We start from the raw sequence: 13,936 nt of genomic DNA on the forward strand, positions 1-13,936 counted from the left end.
GTCAAATAACTTTTCGAAAAATAAAACTTTTCACGCAATTTCCGGGCACAAGGTGAGCCTGTAACAGCTGCTCGTTGGGTAGATTCCCCAAAGGTGGCGTATTTGCTTGTGTTCGTATGGATTAGATCACACATGATAGCTGGCTACAGTGTCAGACATTAGTATGCGAATTATCAGCAAATATTGGATATAACTACTTGGTTTATTAATATTAACTTTGGAAGTATTTGCTCGCTTTATATTTGCTTCTAGATAAGTGTGTGTGAACATGTTACAATGGTTGTCTTATCAGTGAAGAGAATTCTGAAATACCACATAGTATATTTCAAAATCGTGGGCCTCATTCTCATCTTAAATTGAGGCTACGGAAACAATTTGAATATTTCTGTTTCAATGTATTGGAGCTTCAAGTCTGCTTCTGGCATTAGCGAACTGCTCATAAAAGTTCAGTCATACTTTGAGTCGTGAGCGTTTTTTCTTCAAGAGGGAAGAAATGCCCAGATTAAAATAAGAATTTATATATTACAATATCTTCAAATGTTATTTTTGCCTTTTATTATTTTTCTTTTCGGTGGCAAGTGCAGCATTAAAAATGAATTATGCTCGAGTGAATATGTGCCGGCTCAGACTGACATTTCTGGCCTTTTGTGCAAATCCAGCCAGCTAATTTGTATGCTGCGCTCATAACACACATTACGACATATGACCGGGTGAAGCTACTGACTACATATGTAGACCAACATTAAGAAATGTGTGAGGGTGGTGGGAGTGCTGGCTGTCCTCCCACTCAAACCCACAAAGCTTATCGCATTTCCATGCAGGTCATACGTCACATCAGCATCATCAATGACATCTTCAACAATGTTGGTTGGAAAAAAACCGTTAGACTTCTAACATAAATTACAATAATAATTGCAACCACAAGGCTTTGTCATTGCCAGCATTATGTGGCAGTGCAGCCATAATCGCCAGTTTCCGCATCCATTTCCTTTTCTTTCGGCAAATGCCGTTTTTTTTGACAAACCAAGCGTTAACGATTTTTATTATCATTAACTGTCATCAGCAGAGTTGGCTGCGCTGAATGTGCCTGCCGACTTGACGCAGCTGTGTGTGGTGGGGGAGGTAGGGCGAGTAGTCGCCCCTACCGTCGTCATTGTCGTCAACAGTTGTGGCTGCTGGTTGGGTTTATTGTTGCATAATCCTGCTTTTGGCTCGTCTAGTATGCAAACTGCTTCTAGCTACACTTTTCACTGTCTTTCCATATTTCCTCTCTTCTAGTCTATTCGCTATTGGATATTGCGTTCTAAATTGCTTGGGTTTGGAATTAAAACAACAGAAATTTCGTTTCTGTCACTCAATTCAACTTGATTTCAAAGCAGTAATCCGTTGCAAAATCTTCCACTGATATCTGATCTACATATGTCAGTTTATTTTGGAACCTGAGAATTAAGTTGATACTTTTTTAAGAATTTTTGAGAAGTCATTAATTTGTCGTGCACTCAGTTTAAGTTTTCGAGAAATTTTCGAGATGGAGAACTGAAAATCAAAGTCCTTAATATATGGTTTTGCTAAAGAACCATCAAATGAAGGTTTTGAGATTGTTTTTCTTTCATATTTCCATAATATTTATGGGTTTCCAAAAGTGCTCTCATTTGGCATTGTTACGAAATTAAGAATCGTAGGTCTGAAAAATGAAGAAAGTTGGGAGAGATTCGTAACAGATTATTTTTAAAGTTTTCCTAGTTTCCTGCAGGGATGTTACTTAATGGAACAGAGGATATTTTCATATAAACGTATATCTGTTTATATTTATTTAATAACATGTTTCTTGTACGTGATGGATGGACATATTTTACTGGGGAGGGCGAGTACAGCTTTTCATGTATTCGGAGTCACCCGTCAATCAGTCAAGCAAAATCACGACAGTTTGTTTAACGCCAATTTGATGAAATCGATTTTTGGCAATAATTATATGTGGAGATTCTCCTTCGTTGGTATGTGTCCAGATCTAGCTTTTCAAAAATATGTTAAATATATCTTCTTCTTTAATGCATGACGTGATAGATATCACGATTGATGTAGAAATTTCTTATAACTGTAAATACATGCGCTCCGCGGGGAAATAAGGTCAAGAATGTACCTGTGCTCAGTGTATGCAAAACAGCCATATAGCCATATACTACATATGCAAATGGCAGGTAAACTATTCTTTATAACTGTAACGAGGCTTTTTCTAGGAAAAACTGCACTTTTGCTTTCCTCTTTTGTTCTTTTTACCTGATTTTTGGAAGTTGCTTATGTAATTGTGTTCTGCAAGAACATTCTCAAGTACATTTGCCCTGTATCCTTTGCCGTCATTCCTACGTTCTTTCCGCTGAGCTGCCCTAAAAGTATATAAACCTTGATGACCGACAAATTATCGTCATTAGAAAACAAATGTTACTGCGATATATATTAGAATCCGCTATTAATACACCACCGTCCGTTGTTACTAAGTTTCACCCTTCATCTGCACACGTTAAGATCACACAAACAACAAGCCGAGAATGCACATTGTAAGCGATAATAACGAGTACCTGTCTGATCTCAATAATAGTAGAGGCGGTGCAACCGAAAATCCCTACGCCGAAGATAGCGAAGAAGAAGTCTGTGTCATGAATGCGTGTTCATGTAAGATTTGTTTTAACTATTACACAGAAATTATGTTTAGTCAAAGGAAAACTGACTCGGAGAAGCTAGTAGAAGAACTGCAGGCTTTCAGTACGACACATGCAACGGAGGAAACAAGAAGTGCTGACTTTAATAAAGAATCAGACTGTGAATCATTAGTAAATCATTTTGTGAACTTAAAGATATCTTCACCCAAAATCAAAATGATATCGCGAAGCGAAATTGTAAAAGATCAAAATCAACTGCAAAATAAACGAGAACAGCCGTCTATGCATGGAGACTATAAATATGAAAATCAACAAGAATACTCAGAAGACGACGAACAGAACAGTGCATATGATAGAGAAATCATTCGAAAACATTTGATTTCTTATGATTTTGGTGAACTCGACGAATATTTGCGAAATCATGAGCAATTATTGTCATTGAAATACACAGTGGGAGCAACACTCCAATCTCTTGACAGTGAGAATCATATAGAAAAAGCCAAATTTGGTACGACCTCCACCACATCCACGCGCGGATATTGCAATTGGTATTCATGGCAGGGTTTTGAATGGAACGAGTGCTTCAACGAAAGCTCCTCCGAAATTGTCTATGATTATGATGAGTATAATGAACATCGTGTTCAAACGGAGTTCGCAACGAGCCACAATTCGGATAGTACCAATACATCACAAAATTTATGGATACAAGATGAGCCACCATTTGAAGAGGAATGGGATAAAATGCGATACTTCTTTAGTAGAGCGCATGACAGTTCGTCGTCAGAGTCGAGTGTTTGGAGTGATAGTCTAGATTTCCTAGACACAACGTCATCTGATGATCAATACCAAGCAGATATATCATCCAACTTTGATGAAGAATACGAAAACGATGATTCAATAAGTGATATCTCGTGTGATTCACACTATAAAACGAAAACCTCGACTGGATTTCCGAGAGATGTTTTGTTGTTCGACGAATTCAGTGCACTAGATAAGTACAGAAAGAGGCTAGGCGTAAAACAACGACTAAGCACCGCTGCATCATATCAGAAGAACATTCACTCAAGAGACTGGAGCAGCAGCTCCACGTATTCTGATTCAGACAATTCCGATATGCAACGACCATATAGAATGCTTGGACGAAAGGAGCTGTGGAAGGACAAATTTTACTTTGAGGAAGTTAAAGCTTTCTACCATTTTGAATCCAGTCTATCTCATAACCAAATATGGACCATTTATTATGATTTAGATAGTTACCAAATTCCACGGAAGTGGAAACGAAGTCTACAGCAGACACAAAAAGGAGCTCGCGAGCAAATACGACAATATTTCGAGGAGCTTAAATCCAATTTCGGAACGGAATTTAACTTATCAACAGCTATACCGAATAATTGGCAAACGCAATATGATTTCCTCGATTATGACTGCTCTGGGGTGTATGATGATCAGCATCCGGCAGATTTATCGACTAGCTCCGATGAAACGTTGACACGCATCTCTGCATGCTCCGACTCAGATGACCGGGAGTACGACACAACACCAGAGAGAATTTTTAAGCCTAGGAGAACCAAAATGCCATATGCAAAAGCTAGACTCACGTCAAAAGCGCGACGACACTTTGACTCAGATGAAAGCTTTGAATTTTGCGGCGTATCAAAACCCATTTGGTGTGCTTAACCCGCTTTTGTCAAACAAATGGGTTATTGAGTTACTTAAGAGTAAGTAAAGTTTTAAATAATTATGTGATAACGTCCATTTAATAAAAAAAAAATAAATTTGTATCAAATATCTGAGTTTTTTATTATTTCGTTTTGGGTTTCAGCTGGAGTTGTGGGGTTAGTCTCAGTCTTTTATAAGTGATTGAAAGTAGTTACTGGGATATTTACTATTTTTTTGAATAAATAACTTTTTAATAATTTTTTTTATATTCAGTTAGAATTTTTATAAATTACTCATTCAATTATGGAGCTTATGTCATAAAATAACGAACTGTAACGAATAATAGGGTCATGTATTTTCCTTCCCTATTCCGATTTTAACTTTTCGACACCATTTTGTAGTTTTTTAAAAATGCCACAGACTTGGTGATTACCTCTTCATTATATCTTTACAGTTATATGATTTTCGTCTAAAGAAATATTCATGGGTAATGCGTCCAATATATTGCGTTGATACTTTTAGACCCCTCTCAGGGCCAACTTTGTGGAGAGTATTGATAATATCTGCGTTCGATTCGGCACTTCAACGACAAGTTGGCGAGTTGAATTGTTCCGAGGAACGTATTGTCTTTTTTTATATTCATTGCTTGTAATTGATGCTGAGGGTGGAAAACCTGTCAAGTGTTCTTCTTTGATTTGTCCATTACTGGAATATGCATTATGTGTGACAGTATAGAACAAACTACTGAATTTGTTTGTGACCATTGGCCGATTTTAATTAAGACAATACAGCCGTTAGACTAATATCCTAAGATGTGAGTTATTCGCCTTTTCATTAAGTTTTCTTTTGTTCTATTCTTGGTTATTTTGTTCCATTTTAGCTTTTCTCTGTTTGATGACAATCGCCTTCATGTTTTTCCTGTGCTTCACTGACTTTTTATCTGATCCCTGTTGCGGGCATAATCCCTATGATTGATGAGGCTCCATTGTAGTTTCAATGATTTTATTAATTTATCTCTCTATGCTTTCTTAGGCAATACATATATATCTAAATAAATATGTAAGCAATAAACAGTTTGTTTTATTCATGTTGTCGGTGGACACATTTGAGGTTGAATGTCCAAAGTAATTAATTTTTTACACATATTTACTAGATTGCGTTAGCAGCAACAACACAGCATCATTCGGTAATTACAGTCTTACTGAGAACGAAATAAAGTCCTACATATTTTCATACATGCCTAAAGTCCCATCACCACTTAGTGTTAAATTTTCGATCCTTTAGTAATCTTGGCTAACTTAAAAAGGTTAAACAAACATTTGTCAAAAGTCTAACTGTAAATATTAGTTATTCATTATCGCAACATTTACTCTCTACAATTGAAGCTATAAAGGATTAACAGCGCCTTCAAAAACAGACGTGTTGAGACTTATCTCTCCTAAAAGAAATTGTGTCACAATAACAAACATAAGACATGCTATGCAGAGTCTACATTTGTCCTCAACTAATCACTAAGATGATTCGCTGTAAGGTGACAAGTGGGAGCATTAACATAAATTACCTTTTATGTGCTGCGTAGATTCAGTGCTCTGCACCCCTCAGCAGCTAGCTGCTTTGCAATCTAAACCAATGCAATTCAAGCCAATCCAATCTAATCTGCACCGAGCTCACTTTATGTGCTTGCAATCTTTTCCTCTCCGCCCCCGCCCCGTACTTAAAGTATATTTCAGCAGCAACATGACGAGTCGTTGCACATTTCCTATGTCATTTCAGCAGGTGGCGCAATAGCAACAGCTGGCGCATCAATGTTGGTGTCGGTTACGGCGGTTGCGACGACGCCGCCACTTGCCACTGTGACGGCCGAGGAGGAGGATGATGAAGCCGGCGATGTGGGCGAGAAAGTGTTTGTGTGTGGCGTTGCCAGAGGTGCTTGACTTGTTGCAGCGCCATCCTCTGCTGTGCATAATGACTGAGTAGCCGCCGCAACAGTTGCGGCAGTCGATTCGTTTATGTTGCAGACGATCCCTGCTGCGTTGTTGCTGCTGGGTGGTTTCACGTTTGCTGCCGCCGATGATGGCGGTGGCGTGCTCGGTGGCAACAGCGAGTCGGTTACGCTGACGCGTGTTGCTGTCGCCAAAGTGTTGCGTGTTAGGAACCAACAATCCATCGGTGTCGGTTTACCTTTCATCACGACTGGGCCACGGTATTCGAGATTGAATGAATCATCATGGTTAATCTCCTGGCAGAGCAATCTGTAAATGTACAAGCAGAATGGGATGCATGAGATATTAGGTGGATTCATTGACAGCTGCAGTGGTTGTGATTGAGTAATGCAAGCGCTTCGGCAAGCTGGCGGATTGTGCACTTCAAATTAAATCGCAATTGAAAAGCCAAGATGCCTGAAAGGAGCTTTTGCTTTCTCTACTTCTCACTTTATACATTAAGCCGGTCGGTATAAATCTGTATTACAACGCACTTAATGGCAATGTGCTTCAGCACAGAAGAGCCCCACGCGTCGTTTAAATATATTATGAATGCCATTTTAGATATTCATTTGAAAACTGTTCTGTTCGCCCCAGTAGAGCTCATTAATTATACGAATTTCTAAATAAATGTGCATACTTTGGGGCTGAAATGGTAACACCGATGTCATCATTCTCTGAATGAAATATGCATGCAAACACGGCTTAATAGTCACTTTGCACATTCGCACCAATGTGTACCATCTAACTAGATTCTGGGCACTTGAGTGCCTCGAAGATTTACGTGTGGCCAGCACACATACACGCTCACTCATTCATTCATTCACTTACTAGGTTAGTAATGCATGAAACATGTCCTTGCTGATAAGACGATTTATTCAGCTACACGCTTCGCTGGTTTCAGCATTTTCTGCTCTGCTCTGCCACTCAGCTCCAACCGAGTTCACCTTAGAGATTTGTAAATGGTGAAATTGTGGCAATGATGCATGTTGGTCGGAACATGCAAAGGCTTTTGTGCTACATTGAAATCAATGGCATCAATGTGGATTAGACAATGGAGCTGCGGGACCAATGCGAAGTCTACAAGGGACACCACTTTTGGTTCCTCACAATGTTGCTGCGAAAGTCTTGTGTTACATGTGAATATAGGAATCAAATAATCAATATTTATAACAAATTCGAGTGGCATCTTCAATGATTAGACGCCTCTGAAGTATATAGTAAGTATATTCAGATCCACCAGAGTGTAAGTAAGACTGTGGCTTCCTCTATGCTTTTGGTACTAAATTTATGTTCCAGAAAATGTATTTTATATTATAGAGCTTATCGCTACTGAACAACAGTATACAATTTGAATAGGAATTCTATTCATTCTAGAAAATTAATTAAAAACAAGTAAGGAAGACCTAATTTCGGATGTAACCGAACATTTCTCTCGCAATTTATTTATGTAGTTTTATTAAAAGCTGGGGTAATTCCTGGCCGATTTCAACGGTTCCGTGCTGTGACTCCAAGCTAGATTGTAAGTTTTTACGATATACATATACGGTATAAAGTCCGCCAGAAGTTTGAGAAGTATGAGGTGTATGGGGCTATAGTAAATATTAACCTCACATTTTGGGCACAGAGGCACATTATTGTAAAAAACACATCTCCTTTGAATATCTAAGATATTTACCGATATTTTCAATAAAACTTTAGCCATGAGCTAGGTGGTTCTCATGTTTGGGACAAGACCCCAGCTTGAAAGCTATAGTCCGACTTCGGAGATTTTTAGACGGGCCATGTCACACGACAAATATAGTATTTGTAAAAAGTTGTGTTCCGACATCTTCACTGGTGCTAAACAGGTGAACTCAAAAATTCGATTTTCAAACTTGGTTGAAATTGGTGGAGCAGTTTCTGAGATATGGTTTTTACCCATAATTGGGCGCGTCCACCACGCCAATTTCAAATGTTGTATACTAATTTCAGTGCAACTCTTCTGTACTATCTTTACCACGAAATTTTATGTTTCTGGTGTTTTTCCTTACTAAATTAAAGCATTTTTAGCATAAAAAATGTATATGGTTGGTAGGCGTAGTATTATAGATTTCATCTATTTTCATACAGAATAATCTGTCTAAGGGAAATAACTCAAGAAAGTTTGGTTCATATAGTTTTAGTTTCTTCCGAGACATATATAAAAAACTTATAAGGGGGTGAGTACACTTTTCAAGCAAATTTACATCCAAATTTTCTATAGTGTGATCCTCATTTACCAAATTTTACTTTCATAAGTTTATTTTTGGTTTAGTTATGGCAAAGTACAGGTTTGCGGTTATCTCTTTTTGTGGGCGTGGTGGTGGTAAGACATGATTTCAACACTTTTCTCACTTTGGTATATATATATATATATATAACTCGTTTAGTTTTAGGTGTTACAAACAACTTTTAAGTGAACAAAACTATTATACTCTCTTTGCAGCATGTTACGAGTGCATAAATCTTTAGAAAATTCTACAATCCGTTCTTCATTAGGTTGTCAAGAAAATTGAAATGGTTTTCCATGCATCTCTAATTTCGCTAAATGTTGTGAAATCCTTAGGCTCCGTTAGAAGAAATAATCTTTCCAAATCAACTCGAAAATAATAGTTTAGAAAGAAGGGGAGTGCTCTGAAGCACATTAAAAATTCATAAATACAATGGTAAAATCCGAATGAATAATGAAATTTTTTGCATTTTTGTTTTCAAAGGAAAAAATTATATTAAAAAACAACAACAAAAGTCTATTAAAGAAGGGATTTGAATGTGACCTTGGGCACAGCAATAACGCCATGAATGAAAGCAAAAGCGAACATCTGTGGGTTTTTTCGCACATCACCTTAAAAGCCGACGAATCCTTTTACTCCGAACTGCGGCATAATCTTGCGTGAAAGGCAAAAAAGATACTCTTGGAAATGGAAGTACACACCTTTGTGTTTGCGTATGCTTACCTGCTCTCAGGTGAGCAGTATTCACCGATTTCCGCTATAAATTGACTGATCGCGCTCAAGATGAGACATTCTGAAATTAGTTTCAACTTGTAGCTGTCGTGTCTTAACGAAAAACAAATAATCTAAGAAAATGCCTTATGTAAAAGATGGTGAGATCGTCAACCAGCCCAAAAGTGAAGATGCAAAGGAGGGCTCAGCACCGTCACCACCACCGCCGCCACCTCTAGCGCCAGCAAACCAACCACGATGTGTAGTGCAAGAAGGTGGTGCTGGACCATCGGCAGCATTGCCTCAAATTGGTGCCATTGCCGCTGCCATTGTTGTACGAAACGAAGGGGAAGAAGTTGGAAGCGACTCGGATGATAGTTTAAGTTCCGATGGTTCGGTTTGTATTTGTTGTGGTGTCAATGTGCCGTTTCGCATACGTATAGCGTCCACTCCAGGCGAAATTGGAGGGAATGAAATGGTTAACGCAGCGGACGATGCCATGGATAGGGTACTGGCTCAACGCTTGGCGAGAGCTGAGAGATTGCTATTGTAGGCGGACATACAGGATACGAATGTGGACTAATGAACAGTGTGTGGTTGTGAACTATGCTTTAATATCTTCTTAAATAAAATGAATCTGGATTCGAATTGTTGTTTTATTTAATAATGTTACAGAATTTCAATTACACTGTATTTCAAAAACGCTCGGCTGGGTACTTGATCATACTGACTTTTTCCGGGAAATTGAGACAAAAGTAAAAAAATGCATTCTCCGATTTTCAAAGTATATGGTTTCGAAATTCGAAAACGGATTTTTTTAAATACATAATAATTATTCGCTCAAGCTTATATAACAGATGATGTGTAGTTATGTAATCAAAAAAAAAAACCATGTTGAGGCAACAGAATTACGTTGATTTGTCATTGACCGAAATCGTAGTTTATTCTATTTCTTAATCGAAGGGAAAAGTTTAATCTCTATTTCAAGAGATATCTCTATATAGAGATAGATCTACATGATTCCAGTCATCCATTCAAGGATGTGTTTCAAAGGTTCAAAAGAGTGTTTTTTAACTTTTATATAAGAATAACAAATAACAAATAATCTAAAATTAACAAGTAAGGAAAGGCTAAGTTCAGGTGCAACCGAACATTTAATACTCTCGCAATTTATTGATATAGTTTTATTAAGATATATCACACAATTTGACCCATATATTCGGCATAAAGTTCAAAAGAATAACGAAAATCATCATATGTAGTGTATGAGGGCTGAGGTAATTCCTACCTTCACCACCAAGGTACACAATATACAGGATTATACGCTCACTTAATTTTGCTAAGATATCCCACATGTATGTATGTATGTGATTGGCGTTGAAACCGTTTAGCCGGTTATAGCCGTATCGATGATAGCGCGCCACTCTTCTCTTTCGGCGGCAGTTGGAGATCCCAAGGTTGTTCTCACCCTGGTCCCTCCAACGGAATGGAAGCCTCCCCATTCCTCGACTTCAACACTTTCAGAGTTGGAGTGTTTTCGTCCATTCGGACAACATGACCTAGCCATCGAAGCTGCTGTGTTTTTATTCGATGAACTATGTCAATGTCGTCGTATAACTTGTACAGCTCATCGTTCCATCGTCTCCGGTATTCGCCATTGCCAATGTTCTGATATCTCACATATTACCACTATATGAGGAATAAAGCCGACCGTTTTTTTTTAACTTATAATTAGGTATATGGAGGTAGGAGATGCTATGACCGGTTTTTAATAATTTTTGGAACAGAGACACACGATTAGACGAAAAAAATGTCCTCTGAATTACATTAAATTATCTGAGAGATTTACCCATATATTTTCGTTTAAAAATTACCCTTGGGCACTGAGTTCATCATTTTCGATATGCGGGGCCTTGAAAAGATATGCAGTATTCGTGTAAAGTTTTATTCCGCTATCTTTATTGGTTCCTTATGTATACATTATAAACTGAAAGAATCAGATGGAATTCAAAATTGAGTTATATGGAAAGTAGTCGTGGTTGTGAACCTATATCGCCCATTTTCCATTCATGGCATCAGGGTGTCAAGGAAGTATTATGTACCGAATTTCATTGTAATTGGTGACCCGTAAGTGGGCGACGCCACACCCATTTTCCATTTTGTAAAAAAATCTGAGTGCAGTTTCCTTCTGTCATTTCTTCTGTAACATTTAGTGTTTCTTCTTCCGTTAGTAAGTTAAAGCACTTTTAGTAATTATCAATCAACCTTTGTATGGGAGGTGGCCGAGGTTATTATCCGATTGGTGGTGTGTGGTGGGGTGCGTAAGGGAACTGACTGCAGAAAGTTTAGTTTATATAGATTTATCAGTTTGCGAGATATATACAAAAAACCTATTTGTAGGCGGGCCACATATTTCAGAGATCTATAACAGCTGATGTTTATCTCCTATTCGAAATAGCAAAAAAGCTTTCGATAAATTTATTGATGTTAACTGTTTAGGGGCTGTTATGAAATTGTAATTCTGCTTGCAATTGAATGAGGGAGTAGATCAGGCACATCACGTTCATTCAAGACTTCAAATCATATTCATATGGAATTAATTTTGGCCATATTTTTTCCAAACATTTTGTTGTTTTTAATTCTTTTCAAGATTCACCGATAAAAAAATTCTTTTAGGTCGTACTTCGAAAACGTGCCTTAATTCAAGAATACCCTTATAGCGAAATGCCTTATAACGAATGGTCGTATAGCAAGCTATGCGTTAGACAATGTTAGTTCAAAAATGTATACAAAATTTCAAAAAAGTGCTAGTCATGACGACGATTAGAAAACTCTGCTTTGTTGAATCCTAGTTTAGGACCTCAATATTCTCTCATACACCTTGAAAGTTTTGTCTCTTATTGTTTATAATATCGAACACAAAAGCTCCCACAAACCTAAATATTGTGTTAAGAAATATAGTAACAAAAGCCGAGATGCGAAATACACAAAATGTTCCCTAAAATTATTCTAAGCTATGTCCAACATGTGAAGTTCACCATAAGAATCTAAAAGGTGGAACGTTTCTCATAAAGAAAAGTCAAATAATTCGTTTTTCAGTTATTTATTGAGTGCTATGCTTATGACGTATGTAGTATAGTATCCTTAAAATTAATCGCTTCTCCTTGAATTTGGTTCCTCAGTACATCAATTGCATATCGATCGATTCGCCAAGCGTCGTGACCACACCTTTCTTACAGCTGACTTGGCCACATCCGCCAGTTTCTGTCCTTCAAGGGCGGCTGGTAGCGATGATCGACGCATCCGAAAAGGCAAACTGAATGTGACAAAATCGGACTCATCGCTGTCGCTGTCTACATCTACTTCCTCATCACTGTAATCGGAATCTGAGTCGGAATCACTGTCGGCTTCTCGATCATGAGCCACTGCAGCAGCGGCCAGTGCGGCAAGTCGTTGCAGTGCCGATGGCTCTCCGGGCTTAACAGGCGTAATTTCATACGGTTGCGGTGGCATTATAGCGACACCAACTTTGTTCACGGAGTTATTTGTGTGTTGCACTTCAGTCATCTTGATTAAGTTTTTAATTTAATTAGTTATAAGCTCGAATTAAATTTTTTTTTAATCACGAAAGCGTTCGTTGACAAATATTCTTTGAGGTTCTTTACTTGTGCGATTATCTGTATGCGTACAGAGCAGCGGTTGTTTTGCGAATGTGCCTCTCTGCTGAAATCGTCTGGTTTATATAGTGAAAAAATTGCAGCACGGAAGATCTGAGATCTGGTAAAAAACAGGTACGTGTGTGCGCTTTGCTTGCGATCGTGAAGGGATAACTGGATAAACGGTGACAGCGAAGGCAGGTAGTGCGCACGGGCCTGGGAATCCCTTTTTAGCTCATGTTCGCGGATGTGATTGACGGCCTCTAAAGTGAATTGCAAAAGTTTTGCTGCACCCTTTTTGGAAATTGTTTTCATTTAACACAATATTTTTTAAACTAGTTCTATGAATCAATTAAAGCAGCACAAAAGTTGTTTACGTCACAGTGTTAGAAGGACGTGGAAACATTAATTTTGTAGGTGAAATATTTAAAACTATCATTAAACTAGATGTAAATATTTTCCAAATATCTTGGTTAACTTTCAATGGAGAGAGGTAACACAAAAGTAGGTGGGTAAGGTGGATATACAAACAAAAACAATGTTTTTAGTTAGTTTAGAATTAGTTGCATGTGTTAATAGCCTACCATGGATTTGTTAATGAATGGAGACATTTTTTTATTAGCGATGAACTGTTTCTCCTGGTTATTTTTTAAGTAATTTGTCAATGCATTGTTATTTACCCCGGATCTAGTGGCTTTACGAAAGTTACTAGTTCAACTTCTTTCATAGTTGCCGTACTATTTCGACAGCCTCTACTTTTACACTGTACTCGAAACGATCCTTTCTTTTCCCTGTATCAGTTACAGTTAGATTAGTGTTGTTTTGAGAATTAAAACTTATAAAAAAATGAATAATATAACTTCCGGTTGTCCTAGTTCTCAAGCTCCATTAATATTTAGTTTAAAGTTAGTTTGGGAACGTTTACCAGCATATCTCTCTCTCTAATAAATATTTATGTTGTTTATAATAAAAAAAAATTCCATAAGAAATGTATCGCAAACTTGGGTCCAAAAACACAA

At 37.7% G+C, this 13,936-nt stretch overlaps 1 protein-coding gene across 5 annotated transcripts in view; it reads right to left on the bottom strand.

Annotated features, from left to right (window-relative positions):
* The window catches only part of LOC105217781 (guanylate cyclase soluble subunit beta-1), a 92,308-nt gene that overhangs the window by 4,064 nt on the left and 74,308 nt on the right, over nucleotides 1-13,936 (bottom strand). For all 5 annotated transcript variants that reach the window (XM_054236106.1, XM_054236105.1, XM_054236104.1 and 2 more), the window contains exon 17: nucleotides 5,878-6,568. In XM_054236106.1, coding sequence (XP_054092081.1) covers nucleotides 6,076-6,568 — 493 coding nt within the window. In that variant the 3' untranslated portion in view covers nucleotides 5,878-6,075. The remainder of the gene's footprint in view (nucleotides 1-5,877; nucleotides 6,569-13,936) is intronic.

The sequence above is a fragment of the Zeugodacus cucurbitae genome, chromosome 2, assembly GCF_028554725.1.
Source record: "Zeugodacus cucurbitae isolate PBARC_wt_2022May chromosome 2, idZeuCucr1.2, whole genome shotgun sequence".
Taxonomy (NCBI): domain Eukaryota; kingdom Metazoa; phylum Arthropoda; class Insecta; order Diptera; family Tephritidae; genus Zeugodacus; species Zeugodacus cucurbitae.